This window comes from Trachypithecus francoisi, unplaced genomic scaffold, assembly GCF_009764315.1.
Source record: "Trachypithecus francoisi isolate TF-2019V2 unplaced genomic scaffold, Tfra_2.0 Lachesis_group1, whole genome shotgun sequence".
NCBI classification, from domain to species: Eukaryota; Metazoa; Chordata; class Mammalia; order Primates; family Cercopithecidae; genus Trachypithecus; species Trachypithecus francoisi.
In genome coordinates, this window is record NW_022681454.1 from 57,460,996 (window position 1) to 57,483,027 (window position 22,032).

Sequence of the window (22,032 nt, forward strand, 5' to 3'; positions counted from 1 at the left end):
ACATTTGTCTCATGCTCAGTAAGTCTACATTTTACATAAGATAAAATAACCATGTGAAGTTACAGCTATGTTTGGGAACAAAAGGAAGGCAGTTTTTGAGTGTCTCGGTTCCCAAGTTTAACTTTTCCTTTGTCATAGTTAGTAGAATGTCTAGAAGGAAGTGTTATCCAGGTACAGAACATCCCTCCCCTGACGCTGCAGACCTCTCTAGTGGCCCAGAATATTCATGTTTCTTCTTGGACAGTGTCGGATAAATACTGTTCAATTTTCATCATCCAGTGCCCTTTTAAAAATCAAGTATGAGAAGTAGTTTACTCATGCTAGCTGTATCACACATCACACAGCCATTGAAACTAGAAATTTCTACTCATTCGCCTTTCTTTTTTTTTTTTTTGAAACAGAGTCTTGCTCCATCACCCAAGCTGGAGTGCAGTGGCGCAATCTTGGCTCACTGCAACCTCTGCCTCCAGGGTTCAAGCAATTCTTGTGCCTCAGCCTCCTGAGCAGCTGAGATTACAGGTGTGTGCCACCATGCCCGGTTTATTCTGTATTTTTAGTAGAGATGGGTTTTCACCATGTTGGCCAGGGTAAATTTCTACTTATTAGTCTTATTCCATTCTTATTTTCTTGAAAATATACTATGATCTTTGGAAATTTGGGGAATACTCTAATTTTAACCAGGCAAAGCCAAAGCATCAACGGCTGTTCCTCAGGAAAATGATTTTTTTTTTTTTTTTTTTTTTTTTTCTTTGAGACGGAGTCTCGCTCTGTCGCCGGGCTGGAGTGCAGTGGCCGGATCTCAGCTCACTGCAAGCTCCACCTCCCAGGTTTACGCCATTCTCCTGCCTCAGCCTCCCGAGTAGCTGGGACTACAGGCGCCCACCACCTCGCCCGGCTAGTTTTTTGTGTTTTTTTAGTAGAGACGGGGTTTCACCATGTTAGCCAGGATGGTCTCGATCTCCTGACCTCGTGATCCGCCTGTCTCGGCCTCCCAAAGTGCTGGGATTACAGGCTTGAGCCACCGCGCCCGGCCTAGGAAAATGATTTAAGTAATCCAACACTCTGATTGCTTTTCAGATATTTGTCTTTTTGTTGAAACTGCCTTTGTGAAGATGACGACAGTGAGAGAAGTCTAGCATGGCTGACTCCATCTTGCTTCTAGCCTCATAAGCTGGCTGTCCTTGCTCATTCCTGGGCACAGACCAAGCTAATCGTGGGAAGAATTTAGTCTGTTTATAGTTTTAACTTTAAAGAAAGGATGATAATAACCCCTCCCTCAGACTAACCTCTGCCCTTTGTAAAACTAATGGAAAAGCCACCTTTGTAAAACCAATGGAAAGCTATGAGATAGGATTATGGGAGGAACCCGAATTCTGCTAAATGTAGGCATAGTTTCTATAATCCCTTACTGCTCAGGAATCATGTGGCTAGAGGTCACAAGATTCGTGACTTCCCCAATTGTTCCTATAGAGAACATCACTACTGTAGAACCTAAGATTGGTCTTTTGAGATGTTTTTCAGACTTTTGCATTCTGGTAACCACTTGACCCCACCAGGACCTGTGACCATGTGTCAACTAATCCTGTGGCCCTCACCCAAAGGGCATACTCAGTGCATAAAGATTGTTTTCCATGCCCCTGTAATTTTGTCCCCAATCAGCAACCCCCTTCCTTAGACCCCCAATTCACCAAATTATCCATTAAAACCCTAGCCTTTGAGTTCTTGGAGAGACTGATTTGAGTAATAGCACTCATGCTCCTGCTAGGACTGTTAATTGAACTCTTTCTCTACTGCAGTACTCTGATCTCAGTGAACTGATTTTGCCTGTGCAGTGAGCAAGAAGAACCCATCAGGTGATTTTCAGGTCTCTGAGCACAAGCTAAGCCATCATATCCATGTGACCTGCACGTATACATACAGATGGCCTGAAGCAACTGAAGATCCACAAAAGAAGTGAAAATAGCCAGTTCCTGCCTTCACTGATGACATTCCACCATTGTGATTTGTTCCTGCCCCACCCTAACGGATCAGTTGACTTTGTGACAATACACCCTCCCTGCCCTTGCGATAAGGTACTTTGTATGATATTCCCTCCTCACCCTTAAGAAGTTACTTTATAATATCCTCCCCACCCTTGAGACTGTAGTTTTTAAGATCCATCCCCTGCCCACAAAAAATTGCTCCTAACTCCACTGCCTATCCCGAACCTATAAGAACTAATGATAATCCCACCACACTTTGCTGACTCCTTTTTCGGACTCAGCCGCCTCCACCCAGGTGATTAAAACACTTTATTGCTCACACAAAGCCTGTTTGGTGGTCCCTTCACATGGACGTGTGTGACAGTGATAACAGTGTCATGTGGTTTAACTATGATGTGTCCAGATATTGAATTTTGTTTAAGCTTGCTTGGGATTTGTTGTGCTCCCCAAATTTCAAATTTATGTCTTTTATTCAATTTTGGAAAATACTCAGCTATCTCAGAATTGCTCTCCTACATTCTCTTGTGTCTTTTCTCCTGAACTTCAAGTATGCTGAAGGAGCTCAGAACACACCATCCCAAATATGCCACTTTAGTATGAGGACTATTTTGAGCGAAAGGCACTTACAAAACCCAGCAGGGACCAGAAATTCACTCTGACCCTCCCCACTTTCTTCCTGAAAACAAGAGATAAAATCTCCATTTGGAAGATGTCCTTCCAATACCAGGAGGAAAGTAACATTCTTATCAAATATCTAAATGTCCATCTAGGCATGAATGGATAAAGAAAATATGGTATGTACACACAATGGAATATTATTCATCCTTTAAAAAGAAGGCAGATAGGCACAGTTGCTCACATCTGTAATCCCAGTTACTCAGGAGGCTGGGGAGTGCGTAAGCCCAGGAGTTTGAGACTAGCCTGGCCAACATAGCAAGACCTCATTTCTAAAACAAAATTTGTTTAAAATTCACTGGGCATGGGGGTGTTCACCTGTAGTCCCAGCTACTTGGGAGGCTGAGGTGGGAGGACCACTTGAGCCCAGGAGTTTAAGGCTGCAGTGAGCTATGATCATGCCACGGCACTCCAGCTTGAGCAATGGAGTGAGAACTTGACTCTAAAAAGTAAAAAAGAAGATGGTCTTGCTGTAGGGGAGGAAAAATCAATTCCTCTACCCATCTTATGTTCTCAGCCTGGGCCATGTAAATTAGACTGACAAAAGACAGATTAACATAACAGCGAAAAAGATTAACAGTTGAAAAAACAAATAGAAGTTGATTAACATGTGTACAGAATATGCAATGTGGAGTACCAGGAAATGGGTAACTCAAAGGTTTGTTTTGAACTTGTTTTTATATAGCATCTTAGCAAAGGAACTATAAATTTTTAGAGAAGTGACAAGAAAAAGGAAAAGGACCTTGAGTCTCTAGGGGCAGGAAATGGTGAGAAGGAAAATATGTAGTAACAAAAGATAGCATGAAATTTCATTGGCTGGGTGTGGTGGCTCATACCTGTAATCCCAGGACTTTGTGGAGCTGAAGTGGGCAGATCACCTGAGGTCAGGAGTTTGAGACCAGCCTGGCCAACATGGTGAAACCTGTCTCTTCTAAAAATACAAAAAAATTAGCTGGGCATGGTGGTAGGCGCCTGTAATCCCAGCTACGTGGGAGGCTGAGGTAACAGAATCATTTGAACCTGGAAGGTGAAGGTTGCCGTGAGCCAAAGTTGCACCATTGCACTCCAGCCTGGGCAACAAGAGTGAAACTCTGTCTCAAATAAAAAAAGAAAAGAAAAGTAAGTTAATTATATTAATTGGGTAATTCTTATCATGCCCAACTAAAAATGTCAAGGCCAGGTGCAGTAGCTCAGTGCTTCAGGAGGCTGAGGCAGGAGCATTGCTTGAGAGTAGGAGCTTACCACCAGCTTGGGCAATGTAAGGAGACTCTTGTCTCTACAAAAAACAAACAAAAAAATTAGCTGGTGTGGTGGCTCATACTTGTAGTCCCAGCTACTCGAGACAACTGCTGGAGCCCAGGAAGTTGAGACTGAAGTAAGCTATGATTGCACCACTGCACTCCAGCCCGGGCGACAGGAGATCTTGTCTCTAAAAAAATTTTTTTAATTATAAAAGGGCATTTAGAGGAAAGGAAGAAAAAGCACACAGGGCACAAAATGTTGCTCCAACAGTGTAATTCTTGGCAAGCTTGACTGCTGAAACCGCCTGTTAAAACCCGAAACCAGTTTTATCTAGTAGCTACTGAAACAGCTGCTGAGACTGTAAGATTAATTTTACCCACTGCAGCCACTCACCAATCAGAGTTTGCCCCCTCCCCAAAACTTTACTAGTGCTGATGAACATGCTTTCAAAACAATATGTAACGTTTCTCCTTTTTATAAAACTTCCAACCTTCTCTTTGTTCTTTGAACATACGGAAGATCACTCAGTCTCTGTTTGTGACCTAGAATTGCAATTCTTGCTTCCCCCCAAAAATGTTAAATTTGTCTCTATATTTTATTTGACTTTAACAGTAGATAAAGGCTAGTTTGTACAGTGTGGTATGTAGATTTCTCTGGTGCCATGCCCAGGCTGATAAGAATCTAGAGTTGCCTCTGGGGATTAGCCTTTGTCCTTCCTGATAGAGGAAGAAGAGGAGCAAGAGTATCTTCTTTTTTATTATTTTAAAGCCAAGGTCTCACTCTGTTGCTCAGGCTGGAGTGCAGTGGCATGATCACAGCTCACTACAGCCTCAAACTCCTGTGTTCAAGCGATCCTCCCACCTCAGCCTCCCAAGTAGCTGGGTTCTACAGAATCTCGCTCTGTTGCTCAGGCTGGAGTGCAGTGGCATGATCTCCACTCAGCACAGCCTCTGCCTCCCAGGTTCAAGCAAGTCTTGTGCCTCAGCCTCCTGAGTAGCTGGGATTATAAGCACATGCCACCAGGCCTGGCTAATTTTTATTTTTTATTCATTTATTTTTTGTACTTTTAGTAGAGACGGGGTTTTGCCATGTTGGCCAGGATGTTCTCAAACTCCTGAGCTCAAGCAATCTGCCTGCCTTGGCCTCCCAAAGCGCTAGGATTATAGGCGTTAGCCACTGCATACTGTTTGCTGCTTTTTTTCTTTCTTTCTTTCTTTTTTTGAGACAGAGTCTCACTCTTGTTGCCCAGGCTGGAGTGCAATGGCATGATCTCTGCTCACTTCAACCTCCACCTCCTGGGTTCAAGCGATTCTCCTGCCTCAGCCCCCCAAGTAGCTGGGATTACAGGTGCCCGCCACCATGCCTGGCTAATTTTTGTATATTTAGTAGAGATGGGGCTTCACCATACTGGCCAGGCTTGTTTTGAACTCTTGACCTCAGGTGATCTGCCCACCTCAGCCTCCCAAAGTGCTGGGATTATGGGAGTGGGCCGCCCTGCCCAGCCTGTTTGCTGCTTTTTAATTGCCTTTAGCTCAAAATAATTTTTTTTTTTTTTTTTTTTTTTTTTTTGAGATGGAGTCTCGCTCTGCCACCCTGGAGTGCAGTGGCGCAATCTTGGCTCACTGCAAGCTCTGCCTCCTGGGTTCATGCCATTCTTCTGCCTCAGCCTCCTGAGTAACTGAGGCCATAGGCAGCTGCCACCACACCCAACTAATTTTTTGTATTTTTAGTAGAGATGGGGTTCCGCTGTGTTAGTCAGGATTGTCTCGATCTCCTGACCTTGTGATCCGCCCGCCTCTGCCTCCCAAAGTCCTGGGATTAGAGGCATGAGCCACCACACCCAGCCTAGCTCAAAATCATTCTTATTTCAAAAAGGCATATTTTAGGGTGACATATTTTGGTTTTCTTCACTGCAGTATGACAACCTGGAGGACATTATCTTAAATGAAATTAGCCAATCACAGTGCTTACTGGAATAATTCCATTTATATGAGGTATCTAAAATAGTCAAACTCAGAAGCAGGGAGTAGATAGTGGCTGTCGAAGGCTGAGGGACTGGGGAAATAGGAAACTGCCATTCAACTGGTGTAGTTTCATTTATACAAGGTGAATAACTTCTAGAGATCTGTACATTGTGCCTATTGTACACTTAAAAATCTGTTAAGAGGCCAGGCATGGTGGTTTATGCTTGTAATCACAGCACTTTAGGAGGCTGAGATGGGAGTGAAACAGGAGAGTTCCCTGGCTCCCCTTGCAGGACATGCAACAGGGGTGTTGCTCTCTGTTCAGCTGCCACAAGCTCAAACCCCTTATAGGAGGGGGAGCATACAGACAGGCAGGTGCAGGAACCAGAGCGAGCACTTTCGGGCTCTAGCCCCACGGCAGCTTCTAGGGGTGGTGCTTTGACTCCTGGAGCCCCAGTGGGCGTGCTACAATGCTCTTTTAACTCTGCCATCCGCAGATGGCTTAAGTGTTAACCAGCTCAGTGCCTCCTTGGTACCCGGGCCCTTGTCCAGCACTAAGGAAGAATCAGGTTACACACAGACTTGAAGAGTGGTGAATGTGGGGGTTTTACTGAGTAGTGGAGGTGGCTCTCAGCAGAATGAATGGGGAGCTGGAAGGGGAATGGAGTGGAAAGATGATCGTCCCTTGGAGTTCAGCAGTCCTGTGGCAGAACTCCTCTCCAACTGTCCCCAGCGAGACTCCTCTAGATGTTCAGATGCTCCTTCTTTGCTGTGTCATTCTTCTGTTCTTTGGCTCTTCTGCTCATCTCCTCATGGACCCAGGGGTTTGGGGTTTATATGGTTACAGGATGTGGGGTGTGGTGGGCCAAGAGGCAATGTTTGGGCATGAAAACAGGAATGCCTGTTCCCATTTGGGGCCTCGGGTTTCCAGGCTTGAGGGTGGGGCTTTTGGCAGGCAACTTCCTGGTATTTCCCTGTCTCCTGTTTGTATCAGGAAGCTTGACTGGGTCTATGAGTTTGAGACCAGCTTGGGCAACATAGTGAGACCTCTGCCTCTACAAAAAACGAAAATATTAGCTGGGAGTGGTGATGTGTGCCTGTAGTTCCAACTACTTAAGAGGCAGAGGTGGGAGGATCACTTGAGCCTGGGAGGTTGAGGCTGCAATTAACTGTGGTCATGTCACTGCATTCTACCCTGGGTGACAGAGTGAGATCCTATCTCAAAAAAAGAAAAAAAAAAATCTATTAAAAGGGTGGATTTCATGTTGTGTTCTTACCACAATAAAATAAATTTTAAAAACAAGAGGCAATAAAACTTTTTAAATTAAAAAGTTAAAATGTATTTATTTATTTATTTATTTATTTATTTATTCTGAGACACTGTCTCACTCAATTGCCCAGGCCAGAGTGCAGTTATGTGATCTCAGCTCACTGCAAACTCCACCTCCCTAGTAGCTGGGACTACAGGCACACACCATCATGCCCTGCTAATGTTTTGTATTTTTTATAGAGACAGGGTTTCACCATGTTGGTCTGGTTGGTCTTGAACTCCTGACCTCAAGTGATCCACCCTTTCAAGTGCTGACATTACAAGCATGAGCCACCGCAGCTGGCCTAAAATTAATTAATTAATTAATTTAAAAAATAAAAAAATTATTTTAAAATTGTTGGCAGGGCATAGCAGCTCACACCCGTAATCCCAGCACTTTGGCAGGCCGAGACAGGTGGATTGCATGAGCTCAAGACCAGCCTAGACAACATAGCAAAACCCCATCTCTAAAAAAAAGTACAAAAATTAGCCGGGTGTGGTGGCACATGCCTGTGATCCCAGCTACTTGGGAGGCTGAGGCAAGAGCACTGCCTGAGTCCAGAAAGGTGAAGGCAGCAGTGAGCTGTGATTGTGCCACTGCATACCAACCTGGGCAGGTGAGAACCTTTCTCGAAATATATATATATATATATTTTTTTTAATTAAAACGGCTGGGCCTACAGAACTTGCATGGAAGATGGAAAGAGTTGATTTTCAAAATCTTCTGTTTTTAAAAAGTACACAAGTGCCCGGGCATGGTGGCTCACGCCTGTAATCTCAGCATTTTGGGAGGCTGAGGCGGGCGGGTCACCTGAGGTCGGGAGTTCAAGACCAGCCTGACCAACATGGAGAAACCCCGTCTCTACTAAAAATACAAAATTAGCTAAGTGTAGTGGCACATGCCTGTAATCCCAGCTACTCAGGAGGCTGAGGCAGGAGAATTGCTTGAACACGGGAGGCAGAGGTTGCAGTGAGTCGAGATCGCACCACTGCACTCCAGTCTGAGCAACAAGCGAGAAACTCTGTCTCAGAAAAAAAAAAAAGTACACAAGTAACAGATTTCTAGTATAAAAATAAACCAAACAGTACATAACGTGATCCTCTGCCTCTCTTCCCCACTTGTAGATGGCACTCTCCCCATGAGTACCCCTAGTGATAACTGTTGTCTGTACTCATTAAGACATTTAAAAATGCATAAATGTTTTAAAATGTAGATTCTATTTTTATACAGGTATGATGAGGCCAACAGATCAGGGGACAATTGCCATTTAAAAGATAGCATATTACTCCTCGTTCCCAAGAGGAGGGGTCACACTGCACAGCCACGGGAGAGAACACCGAAGTTGGTCACAGGCAGAGGACAGGGGAACTGTGGTTTTCAAGGGAAGGAATGGGTAAGGCAGGGTAAGGCGGCTAAGCGGATGGAGGACTAGCTAGTTGGAATAGTGTCAGCTGACTCTTGACTGTAGAGTGCCCTGAGTTGTCTGATATATGACGTCAGGGTGATTAGGGTAGAGAGATAGTGGCCTTGAGTATAGAAGTCTAGAAAAGAAGGGATTCGGCGGTAGGGCTCTAGATTGGTTAGTTTGCATCTCTAGGGATCAGCTAATCCTGGGAGGGGTAGTCCCTCCCTGGTCAACAAGGCCCGAAAATGTCAAAGCATCAATATGGAAACTAGAAAATGTGGGTAATACCACATAAAAAAATCTCTTCAGTTATTTTCCAACTTTTCCTGATCACAAATTATATAGCAGTAAAAATCCTTATATAGATTTTTGCATGGGTGTACAATTCTGTAAGATACTTAGAAGTATAATTTCTAGATTAAAGGGTTTACATATTTTAAATATGTAATTTAATAAATTACAATTAAAATTTAATTTAATTCCCAAAAAGTGAAACATTTTAACAATCCCAGCAATAGTATATGGAGAGGGTCCTTTTTCTCATACTCTCAGTAATACAGGATTTTATCAGTCTTTTAGTCAACTTGGAGAAAGAATGTTAGCAGTCAACCACTAGCAAAAACTAAGCTAGGCCGGGCGTGGTGGCTCACGCCTGAAATCCCAGCACTTTGGGAGGCCAAGGCGGGCAGATCATGAGGTCAGGAAATGGAGAAGATCCCGGCTAACACGGTGAAACCCCATCTCTACTAAAAATACAAAAAAGTAGCCGGGTGTGGTGGCAGGCGCCTGTAGTCCCAGCTACTCGGGAGGCTGAGGCAGGAGACTGGTATGAACCTGGGAGGCAGAGCTTGCAGTGAGCCGAGATTGCGCCACTGCACTCCAGCCTGGGCAACAGAGTGAAATTCCGTATCAAAATAAATAAATAAATAAATAAATAAATAAATAAATAAGCTAATGTGAAAATGTTAATATCAGACAAAAGAGAATCTAATGCAAAAAGAATTTTAAAAGGCAGAGTGGCAATTTTACATTGTTTAAATTTAATATCTAATTATATAGCTTCAAAACGTATAATGCAAAGACAAATACAAGGATAATTTACTAAATCTGTACTTGTTATAGAAATCTTCAAAATAACTCTTTCAAAGATGGCCAGATCAGGAAGAATAAATAAAGATAAAGAGGGTTTGAGTTAACAGAATTAACAAATTTAGGCTGGGTGTGGAGGCTCACGCCTGTAATCCCAGCACTTTGGGAGGCCAAGGCGGGCGGATCACTTGAAGCCAGGAGTTCGAAATCAGCCTGGCCAACATGGAGAAACCCTGTCTCTATTAAAAATACAAAGATTAGCCGGGTGTGGTGGTGGTGGGTGGGGGGTGCCTATAATCCCAGCTACTCAGGAGGCTGAGGCATGAGAATTGCCTGAACCCAGGAGGCAGAGGTTACAGTGAGCTGAGATTGTGCCACTGCACTGCAGTCTGGCGAGAGTAAGACTGTCTCAAATAATAATAATAATAATTAACAAACGTGACCTACTAGATATAGACAAGTAAACAGAGTATCACTTTCTTTGAGAATTTCCATGGTGCATTTAGTGCCTACCAGAACACACACACAAGCATCTTAGATTAACTGAAAAAGTAAGTTGTCCAAGAATAGTGACTAACCACAGTTTAGGTTATATCCTAAGGAAAGTGTCCATAGAAAGGGCAGGATATTTCAAGCAGGCTTTGCAAACAGAAAAGCCAGCCACAACAAAGAATGCCTCCTATGTGGCTTCTGCTGAGGACTCCCCTTGGACTCAAGAGTCCCTAGCCCCCTGTGTCTTGTCAGCACTCTGCTATTTTGGGGCTAAGGAGCTCAGGCTTCTCAGACGTGGCCTGGGAAACACAGTCTTCTAATCCAGGAGAGTAAGAAGATTTAGGACTGATGTGAGTGCGGTTAGAGAAACCACCCGACTATGTATGTAATCGCCCCCTTCAAATCCTCCTTGGCGGCCTGATCTGACTGACATCGGGCGGTGCCTACTGCTTCGAGGCAGGAAGCCTGAATTTTCTTCCCTGTCACTGTGAATGCTTCGCCAGGGCTGTGAATGTCACCATTGCTTTTCAGGGAGAAAACATGCCAGACTAGGGCTGCACCTTCTTTATTGGCTCTGTAGGTCTAAAAGAAATCAGATCAGCCTGGGATCCCTCAGCCAACTCTGAAGACAGGATGGGGATCACGCCCGCATGTTAAAGAGATTTCTGCCTTGTTGTGTCTCATGGTAAATAAAAAACCCAGCAAAGAAGGTAAGAACTTTCTATCTAGCCTAAAGTAGAAATGAGTGAGACCAGGAGGGCGACAAACTTATGTTTTTACCTAGGAAATAAATACAGAGTTGCTTTGGCGACAAAAGGTCAAAGACAGCTCCTCTGTTATCTATCATCTCATCCAGATGGGGTCTTTGCTATCTGTGTGATGAGATCTTCAAGTGCTGGGTGACCATTCTGCCCTGGATTTCTTGGGCTCACTTAGTGGACAGATTAACACTTTTTTTTTTTTTTTCCTAAGAGACAGAGTCTCACTATGTTGCCCAGACTGGAGTGCAGTGGCTGTTCATAAGTGTGATCATAGCATACTACAGCCTCGAACTCCTGGGCTCAAGCAGTCTTCTCACTTCAGCCTCCTGAGAAGCTGGGACCCCAGGCATGCCACACTACCACGTCCAGCTAATTTTTGTTTTTCATGATAATATAAGGCATTGATGATGCTAAGTCAAATTTTAGAAGGAGAAAGGGTCTCACCCACTTTGGGTGAATGTGCTAATCACCTGGAGAGATGGCTCAGCTTGGGAAATCACCAGGGGGAGAAGACAGCTGGTGATTACCAAAGGTGCTGATTCAACAATCTCAGGCTCCCTCAAGCTCATTTTCCATGGCTGACCTTATGACGTTTTCACGTTTTTAGTTTTTTTCCCTTGAGAATTATTCTACTTCCCCTTTCTATTCATTTCTCTTTTTTTTTTTTCTTGAGACTGAGTCTCACTCTGTCACCCAGGCTGGAGTGCAGTGGCGAGATCTTGGCTCACTACAACTTCCGCCTCCCCAGTTCAAGCAATTCTCCTGCCTCAGCGTCCTGAATAACGTAGCTGGGATTATAGGCACGTGCCACCATGCTCAGCTACTTTTTGTATTTTTAGTAGAGACAGGGTTTCACCATCTTAGCTAGGCTGGTCTCGAGCTCCTGAGCTCAGGTGATCCACCCGCCTCAGCCTCCCAAAGTGCTGGGATTTCAGGTGTGAGACACTGCGCCTGGCCATTTTTCTTATTGATTTCTAGAATGTTCTCTGCTTGTCTGTAGATGACTCCATCTTCTTCTCTTAAGCAGCCATATGTGATACCTAGTCAGAGCCACTTTCTAATTTTTCTTATGTGTAAAAATTTTAGAAAAATATTTATTGATTTTTAATTATAAAAGTTGTAAAAGACGTATATAAGTTAAAAATGGAAATCTCTCACTCAACCTCATTCTTCAGCAGTAATTACTCTTAATAGCTTGGTGTATAGTCTTTTATTTTTATTTTTTCTTTTTTTTTTTTTTTTTTTTGAGACGGAGTCTCGCTCTGTCGCCCGGGCTGGAGTGCAGTGGCCGGATCTCAGCTCACTGCAAGCTCCGCCTCCCAGGTTTACGCCATTCTCCTGCCTCAGCCTCCCAAGTAGCTGGGACTACAGGCGCCCGCCACCTCGCCCGGCTAGCTTTTTGTATTTTTTATTAGAGACGGGGTTTCACCGTGTTAGCCAGGATGGTCTTGATCTCCCGACCTCGTGATCCGCCCGTCTCAGCCTCCCAAAGTGCTGGGATTACAGGCTTGAGCCACCGCGCCCGGCCGTCTTTTATTTTTATATACTTACTGATTTTTTTTATACAAATGGTATCACACTAGGCATACTCTTCTGGAATTTGCTTTTCTTCGTGTAACAATATATCTTGGGGCTGTTTTCACATGATTGCATATCGACTTGCCTTGTTCTTTGTCATGGTGGAATACAATTCCATTGTTTTTAAAGCATCTTGATGTATTTTTTCGATTCTTTACTGATAATTTCTTAAGGTGCTTTTTATTTGAGGAGGAGAAGGACTTTAAGAGATTTTTGAGGATGTCGTTTAAGAAAGTTCCTTATCTATGTTTTTCATGACGATGACAAACATTTGCAAAGTACTCCTCATATATAACCTCACTTTACACTCCTAACAACCCTGTAATGAAGTTACCATTATCCATAAATAACAGAGAAACAGATGAGACCATGGAGCCCTAAGGCAGGGATCACATGTGCCTTTGTTGTTATAATGGTAGCTGGGTACCCCTTTCCCCCTTCCACATGACATAGGAAAACATATCCTTTTTGTCCTTGGTAACAAAAGGTCACCAAGAGTTAGTTACAACCACCTGATGGGAGACTTCATTTCTTTCATCTCTTGTGGTTGTTCTAAATAGTTATTGGTCCATGATAGATATCAACTTCCTTACTCTAGAGCAATGCTATATTTCTGTCTCCAATAAATTCTTTGTAGGTCATCTTATTCATCTTATTCTGCCACTATTTTTGAATTCATAAATTCATGAGAAAAAGTTGCCTAAGGGCAAAAGAGGATTTATTTAACAAGAATCTTTGACCCAGCAATAATCACTATCCATCCCGCTGATTCATGTAGCATTGAAATAGTATGCCTTTTACTGCCTCCAAGAACATGTTTTTGATTGTTGATATTTAAAGATAAATATGGTATCAGATTCAGTCCATCAACATATATTGAGGTTTTACTGTATACTCAGCACTTTAAATATATTATTTATGATCCTTGAAGATATATAGATGAGAAACCTGAGTCTCTGAGAGTGTAAGTGCCCAAAATTGAGTGAGAAGGTGAACAAAAATTCTCACCCACATCAAAAACTCTTAAATACACAACTTGGCTATGCAGGCAAGTTACCAATGTATCAAAGCAACTTGTGGCCGGGCGCGGTGGCTCAAGCCTGTAATCCCAGCACTTTGGGAGGCCGAGACGGGCGGATCACGAGGTCAGGAGATCGAGACCATCCTGGCTAACACGGTGAAACCCCATCTCTACTAAAAAAAAATACAAAAAAAAAAAAACTAGCCGGGCGTGGTGGCGGGCGCCTGTAGTCCCAGCTACTCAGGAGGCTGAGGCGGGAGAATGGCGTGAACCCGGGAGGCGGAGCTTGCAGTGAGCTGAGATCCGGCCACTGCACTCCAGCCTGGGCGACAGAGCAAGACTCCGTCTCAAAAAAAAAAAAAAAAAAAAAAAAAGCAACTTGTGAGTCGCTGACAAGCAGAATCATTGCTGAAGTCCCTTCTAGCTCTAAAACTGTGCAAATATTTAGGAGCAGTTTTGTTGGTTTGGACATGATGGCTTCTCACTTTAACCCAAACTCAGATTCTGGTTTCATGACATCTCATAGAACTGGGAACCATTTGGCACACAAAAAGAGATCACAGTCTTTTTTCCTCTGGTTATTTATTCAAAATAAACTAGCCAACATAAGCAAGGTGAGACTTTAATTTTGATTTGCAAAGAAAAAGACAACAACTCTTTGATAATCCCCAATACCACAACCTTCAAAAATAGGGGAGGAGAGTGGGGTAGAAATGAGGTAGAGAAAAGCATAAAAGAAGTGGAATTCACTCTTGATGTTAAGTCAGTGCATCTCACATTACCTCCTGAAGAAGAACTAGAGAAAGTGGCATCTTTGTTGTATAAAAAGAAATATAGCATAATGATCCCACTACACTTTGGATGTACATTCAAAGGAAGTGAAATCAGTATTTTGAAGAGACATCTGCATGCTCATGTTTATTGTAACATTGTTCACAATAGCCAAGACATAGGATCAACCTATATTCCCATCAGTGGATGAATGGATGAAGAAAATGTAGTATATATGCACAATGGAATACTATTCAGCCACAAAAAGGATGAAATCCTGTTCTGTGTGACAATATGGGTGAACACAATGGGAGGACATTATGTTGAGTGAAATAAGCCAGGCACAGAAAGACAAATACTGCATGATCTCACTCATATGTGGGAGCTAAAAAGAGATCATGAAAGTTGAGCATAGAATAATGGTTACTAGAGACTGGGGAAAATAGAAGGAAGCAGGAGATGGGAAAAGTTGGTTAACAGGTACAATGTTACAGTTAGGTAGAAGGAATAAGTTCTGGCACTCCATTGCACAGTAGGGTGACTATAGCTAACAATAATGCGTTGTATATTTCAAATAGTTAGAAGAGAGAATTTTGAATGTCCTCATAACAAAGAAATGATAAATATTTAAGGTGATGGATATGCCAATTGCCATACTTTGATCACACAATGTATACATGTATCAGAATACCACATTGTATCCCATAAATATGTACAATTATTATGTGTCAGTAAAAAATAAATAAGGCATAAAGTTTATTCAGTTAATATTTATGGAATCCCTACTATATGTCAGGCACTGTGCTAAATCCTGGGGTTAAAATGATGAATTTGCTTACAGTCTTTCTCTGAAGGAACTCACAGTTTAATGGTACAGAGATAGGAATTAAAGACTGTAATATGGTATTGCAGTGATGGAAATGTGAACAGGATATTCAGGAGCTCAGAGGAGGGGCATGTCAAGCTGGCTTCTTTAAGGAAGGTGATGCTTAAAGTGAGCCTTTAGGAATGAATACAGTTAGCCAGCTTAAGAGAAGTGGGATAGGAAGAACATTCCAGGTAAGAGCAAAAACACAGAGGTCATGGTAGTTAAAGTACAGAGTTTGAAGAAAGGGGAGAAGAGAGATGAGGCTTTGGGGGAAGATGTGTGTTTTGTTTTGTTTTGTTGTTATTGTTGTTGTTGTTGTTTTAGGCAGAGTCTTGCTCTATTGCCCAGGCTGGAGTGCAGTGGTTCCATATCGTGGCTCACTGCAACCTCTGCCTCCCAGGTCCAAGCCATTCTCCTGCCTCAGCCTCCAAAGTAGCTGGGATTACAAGTGTGCACCACCACACCTGGCTAATTTTTTGTATTTTTAGTGGAGATGAGGTTTGACCATGTTGGCCAGGCTGGTCTCAAGTGATCAGCCCACCTTGGCCTCCCAAAGTGCTGGGATTACAGACATGAGCCATGACACCTGGCCTGGAAGATGGGTTCTATTTGGAGTCTGAGACACCCCAGTGAAATTTCAGGGAGCTGAGTATGTGGGGCTGAAGTTGAGGGATCATCTGGGATGGAGACAGAGATCTAAGAGTTAGGAAGTTATAGCTGAAAATGTGAGAGTTAATTAAACCAGCCAGGGAGCATATACCAAGTGAGATCAACAGATATTTGAGACTAGAATGCAAATGAAAATCAACATTTAAGGGACAGACAGAGGAAAGTGAGCTCAAGAAGCAGAGAGAATAAGTAGTCAGAAAGATGGGAGCAAACACAAGAGTCTGGTATCACAGAAGCTCAAGGTGTAGAATTGAAATAAAGGTGTGGTCTGGCCAGTCGTGGCGGCTCACACCTGTAATCCCAGCACTTTGGAAGGCCGAGGCGAGGCGAACCGATCACAAGGTCGGAAAATCGAGACCATCCTGGCTAACACATTGAAACCCCATCTGTACTGAAAATACAAAAACGAAATTAGCCAGGAGGCTGAAGGGGGTAGAATGGCGTGAACCCGGGAAGCAGAGCTTGCAGCGAGCCAAGATCGCACCACTCCAGCCTGGGCGACAGAGAAAGACTCCGTCTCAAAAAAAAAAAAAAAGAAAGAAAGGTGTGGCCTATGGAGACAAATGGCCTTGCTGTTCTGGCAAGGTAACGACTGAAAAGATGAAGGCATTAGACATCAGGAAAGGCTTTGATCAACAGTGAGGATGAAAAGGGTGATTTTGAGGGGAAGTAAAGAGAAAATCTGTAGTCTACCCTTGAGATAAATCTGGATGAGAAGAGAAGAGAGGTTGGGTGACAGAGGAATATAGGAGGTCAAGGGAGGAGGAGGTGGCAGATGAATTGCTTTGAGAATGCAAAATAAGATATTTCAGTATATTTCTAGACTGAAAGGAAAAGGCAGTGGAAAGGTTGAAAATGGGAGACCTAGGGAATGACAAATGGAGGGAACTCTCAGGGGGGGAACATCTTATGCACTGAGACTGGAGAGGTAGAGAGGATGATCTCACATGATTCATAGACAATTTGGCCCACCCGATTTAATACTCTGCCTGAATCTCCTATTACAGATTCTCTCTTCTTTTTGTCAGCAAACAGCTCACTGTCCTCTGGATCTGCTGCGTCCTACAGGAGCATTGCGCTTAAACTATGGGAAGCGGCACCTCCACCCGACATCATTTTGCTTTCCAGAATGCAGAGAGAGGTAAGTGTTTCCCACGTTCCAAACCAGCTGTGGGTACCACAAAGCCCATATTGCATGGAGAGGGTTGGGGGTTCTCAAGGTAGAAGCAGAAAACCCTTACATTTCTCCTCAGGCTAACTCTTAGAGGTCAACTTCTCCTTCTTGTGACATGCCCACCAAAATGTCCAGTTGAAGTATATTTGACAGAATTAAAATTTGCGCAGGGAGTTAGTGTTGTCCATTGGGGTTGATCCCAAACTACCCAAGTACAAACGAATGAAATAAAAGGGGATGAAACACATTCCAGGCAGAGGGTAGAGCATGTCCAAAGGTCAGGAGGTGGGAAGAAGGAAGCATGAGCTCCCTCTAGTGGCTAATCTAACAACTTTTTAAAAACAATAGACCAGGAGTTGTGGGTCACACCTGTAATCCCAGCACTTTAGGAGGCTGAGATGAGAGAATCTCACTTGGGTCCAGGAGTTTGAAACCAGCCTGGGCGACAGAGCCAGATACCATCTCTACCAAAAAAAGAGACAAAGTCTTTCTCTGTTGCCCAGGCTGGAGTGCAGTGGCACGATCTCTACTCACTGCAACCTCCGCCTCCTGGGTTCAAGTGATACTCCTGCATCAGCCTCCCGAGTAGCTGGGACAATAGGTGCCCGCCACCACGCCCTGCTAATTTTTGTGTGTGTGTTTTGTTTCGTTTTGTTTTGAGACGGAGTCTCGCTCTGTCGCCCAGGCTGGAGTGCAGTGGTGCGATCTCAGCTCACTGCAAGCTCTGCCTCCCGGGTTTAAGCTGTATCTGCCTCAGCCTCCCGAGTAGCTGGGACTACAGGCGCCCGCCACCTCTTCCGGCTAGTTTTTTGTATTTTTTAGTAGAGACGGGATTTCACCGCGTTAGCCAGGATAGTCTCGATCTCCTGACCTCGTGATCCGCCCGTCTCGGCCTCCCAAAGTGCTGGGATTACAGGTGTGAACCACCATGCCCGACCTAAAAAAAAAATTTTTTTTTTTGAGACCGAGTCTCCCTCTGTAGCCCAGGCTGGATGGCAATGGCAGGATCTTGGCTCACTGCAACCTCCACCTCCTGGGTTCAAGTGATTTTCTTCCCTCAGCCTCCCGAGGAGCTTGGTCTACAGGCGGGTGCCACCACGCCCAGCTAATTTTTTGTATTTTTAGTAGAGACAGGGCTTCACCATGTTGACCAGGCTGGTCTCGAACTCCTGACCTCAGGTAATCTGCCTGCCTCGGCCTCCCAAAGTGCTGGGATTACAGGCATGAGTCACCACGCCCAGCAAAAAAAAAAAAAATTAATTAGCTGAGTGTAGTGGTGAGCACCTGTAGTCCTAGATAATTGGGAGCCTGAGGTGGGAGGAGTGCTTGAGCACAGGAGTTCAAGCCTGCAGTGAGCTATGATCATGTCACTGCACTCCAGCCTGGGTGACTGAGTGAAACCATTTCTAATATGGTGGGGATATCAACTGCGATATAAATTGCAAATATTTTTTCCCAGTTTGTCATTTGTTTGGACTAATTTTGGAATTAGCTTCAGCTCAGGATTTCCTTATCTTGTGAATAACACGAATTCAACCCACACACGCCACAGGTTGAGACTTCCTATCTCACTGAGTTCTAGGCCAGCTCACCTCCTGCTACCACAGGGGCTGGTAGGCAGAGATGTATTAGATCGTGCAAGGTGCAGAAACTTCCCCAGCTCCTGCTTTTTCACAGACAGTCCATTTACCACTCCCTGCCATGCACAGAATCCAAGAACTCACTCCCATCCCCATGTGGGTGTTAAACCCCCAGCTCCTGAGACATGTGTCTGGCCAAGATTCCCCTGGGGCCTGCCTGACTTCAATGCCTGTAACTGCCTTTGGTTATGGGTTCTGTCTTCATTTCTGGCACCCGGAGATCTCCCTTCAATGCTTTTGATTTCAACTATCAGTTAAAAAGAAATTTAGCTCATTTTATGCAGCTTTTTTAATGTGTTGGAGTGTGAGGGAGTTCTATATCTGCTTAAGCATGCCGTTTCTTATTGGAAGTCGATATTAGGCTATTTTCCTTAAAGGGATGTCATGATTCATTAATTTTTTATTGGTTACCTTTTGGCAAGCTTATACTTCCATTAGAGAAAGGTACTTCTTCCTAAAGGCATCATTTTCTTCCCCTTTAAATCAGTGTTGTATATAGAGACATCAATATTCTTGACAAGATGATAAAAATAAGAGGGTAACCATCAAAAAAATTCTCTGTTCTATTTTTCTTAAATAATTTATCTGTTCTCCCACACCCTACTGTGCATTGCCTTGGTTCACAATTTTCTCACAGTGTTGTTACATGTAGAGTTTTTACAGCCCAGGTGTATTTGTAATTTGTACCCTAATAATTTAGTTTACACATGGCCCAAGTAAGAAGGGCCTATACCTTTTTGCATTGTGCTGTTAAAATACATAATAGGTTAAAGGATTTTAAAAGATCCAGAGCCCATCTCAATTAAAAGCAAGCCAGCTCCCCGCCACACCCTACCAGATAGCCAACTGGGAGGAAGAAAAGAAGAGGGAGAATGAAAGGTGTTGCCCGCTTCTGCTGCCTGAGTAGCCAAAGCAAGACTGAGCATATAATACGTATGTCTCATCATTGGCAATACTGGCCTTAGAATGCTCAGGGCAAGGCGTTAGCAGACAACATTGATGTCCATGATCTTCCTCAGTAGTCCTTAACTTTAGCACAAGTAAGAATTAAGTACGGAGCTTGTTAAACCTTCAGATTCCTTCCTGGATTCCACCCGTAGAGATTCTGATGTTGCAGGTCCAGGGTGAGGTGTAGCAACCTGCATGTTTACCAGGAATCTCTAAAGAATCTGTGGCACCAGCCCTGGACCTCTCATTCACTATTCTCTTTTGTGTGTGTGTGTGTGTGTGTGTGTCAGAGTCTCTAGCCCAGGCTAGAGTGCAGTGGTGCAATCTCGGATCACTGCAATCTCTGCCTCCCAGGTTCAAACGATTCTCCTGCATCAGGCTCCCAAGTAGCTGGGATTAGAGATGCCTGTACCATGCCCAGCTAATTTTTGTATTTTTAGTAGAGATGAGGTTTCACCGTGTTGGCCAGGCTGGTCTTGAACTCACTTCAGGTGATCTACCAGCCTCAGCCTCCCAAAGTGCTGGGATTATAGGTATGAGCCACCGCGCCCAGCCTCATTCGCTATTCTGAACATGGTTTTACATAAGTCATCTCTTATTATTTAGCGAGTGCCTTTGAGAAATACTAGTAGTATGAATTTTGTTTTCATAGGAAATCAAGCTTAGCTTTGTTTAAGTTCCTCCCAGCTTCTCTTTTGCCACGTCACCATCATCTTTCCTCTTAGGAAAATCAGCAAGAATTCTATTATCTCTCTAATGCAAACTAAATATATTAAATCAATCTGTCTACTATTTATGAGGTTGACCTGAGTCAGCCTGCAGGGTGTCTAATCCAGCTTTATCCACAAATAGTCCATTCATCACCAGCAACGTTATCTAGGCCTTGGAGCTTAAAAAGAATCTAGTTATGTGGACAGCTGTTCCCTTCTCTGGCAACAATACTTGACCACAGTTCGTAAACCTTATATAAAGACCAAAACTCTACACCCTAACCTGCCCTACCTGGTCACCTGGCATAGGTCCTGGCAAAAATGAGAGGCCCAGGGCCATGTGGGGGACTGCATGGTCAGTGCTCTCTATCTTATGATGGGGGTGCTTAAAGCCTGCAGGGATGTCACGGAACTGGGGGTGGCAAGCATGGGAGCTGGGAAACACTTGCTGCCCCCTGACATCGTAGGATGCATTCATTTGCATATCTGTCTATTGTTTGTTCTTCCCAGTCTTCATCTGGTCCCGCCCCTTTTCCAGATGAGGACTTTGAGGCCCCAGATGACTTACCTGAAGCCACAGAGCTTGTCAGGGCAGTTCTAGGTCTAGAACCCAGGTGTCCTGACATCCAGTCTATTGTCACAATATCAAAATGTCCACCCCATTCCCGCATTATAACCTGTCAGGGATGCTGCATCCTTGCAGAAGAGTTTACATCTCTTTCTCAGAATCCTGGCAGTCCAACCTTTTCATCCCTACACAGAAATGTTTTCATCAAGACATGGGAATTCTAATAAACCTACAGTGATATTAGTATAACCATCAGGCAGGAATGAAGGGGAGGGGCTGGAAATGGGGAAAAACACTATTGCCAGCAGAAAGGGAGATACTTCTTATGGGCCTCAATGGGTAGTGCTTCCGCTCCATCTTCTCCTCACATATACAGTGGGAGAGGGCTGAGCAGCTTCCTCTCCCTACCCCCAATCCCCTGGCCCAGGGAGTCCCAGCTCACAGGCTTGCTTCTCCATCGGTGTCACAGCCTTCAAGGCAGCAGCCCTGATCCAGAGATGGTACCGGCGCTACATGGCCCGCCTGGAGATGAGGCGGCGTTGCACCTGGAGCATCTTCCAGTCTATAGAATATGCTGGGCAGCAAGACCAAGTCAAGGTACAATGAGATGTGGGACGGGGCCACCTCCTGCTCTGCCTTTCAGCCCTTGGGCAGCAGGGCTCGGGTGCTCCGAAGGTGAGGCCAACCGGACAACTTGTGGGTTCTCTTTTCCCTCACCTCTAAAGCCACGTCTCCTTGGCTTCTTCTGCAGCTCCATGACTTCTTCAGCTATCTCATGGATCACTTCATCCCCAGCAGCCACAATGAGAGTGAGTATGAACTGCCACATGTCATGTCCTCCTGTCCCAAGGCCACAGATTGCAGGGTGAGGTGGGGGATGCCCAGGGAGTGAAACTGTGAATCTGATGACAGCCAGGGAATAAGCAAGGGACTGACAAGTAAAAGGCAGACTGGGGTTTCATGCCAGGTTCTCCCAAACACACACCTGGAGAGAAGAGTTTGAGTGCAAGGAGTTCATTTATTAAGTTCAAGAAACTCTGGGGGTGGGTGGGGAAGGGATTCAGGAAAGGAACGGCAGCCAGTCCAACAACTCAGTGTGCCTGGGAAATAGTGCAAAACACACGCCTCAGAATTATCCCCGCTGCAGGCAGGGGGAACTGGAGTT

At 44.3% G+C, this 22,032-nt stretch overlaps 1 protein-coding gene across 1 annotated transcript in view; it reads left to right on the top strand.

Annotated features, from left to right (window-relative positions):
* The first annotated feature begins 16,353 nt into the window (after positions 1-16,353).
* The window catches only part of PPEF2 (protein phosphatase with EF-hand domain 2), a 37,381-nt gene continuing 31,702 nt past the window's right edge, over positions 16,354-22,032 (top strand). Inside the window, exons 1-3 of the mRNA XM_033214405.1 lie at positions 16,354-16,968; positions 21,337-21,464; positions 21,619-21,676. Of these exons, the coding sequence (XP_033070296.1) occupies positions 16,914-16,968; positions 21,337-21,464; positions 21,619-21,676 (241 nt within the window). The 5' untranslated portion in view covers positions 16,354-16,913. The remainder of the gene's footprint in view (positions 16,969-21,336; positions 21,465-21,618; positions 21,677-22,032) is intronic.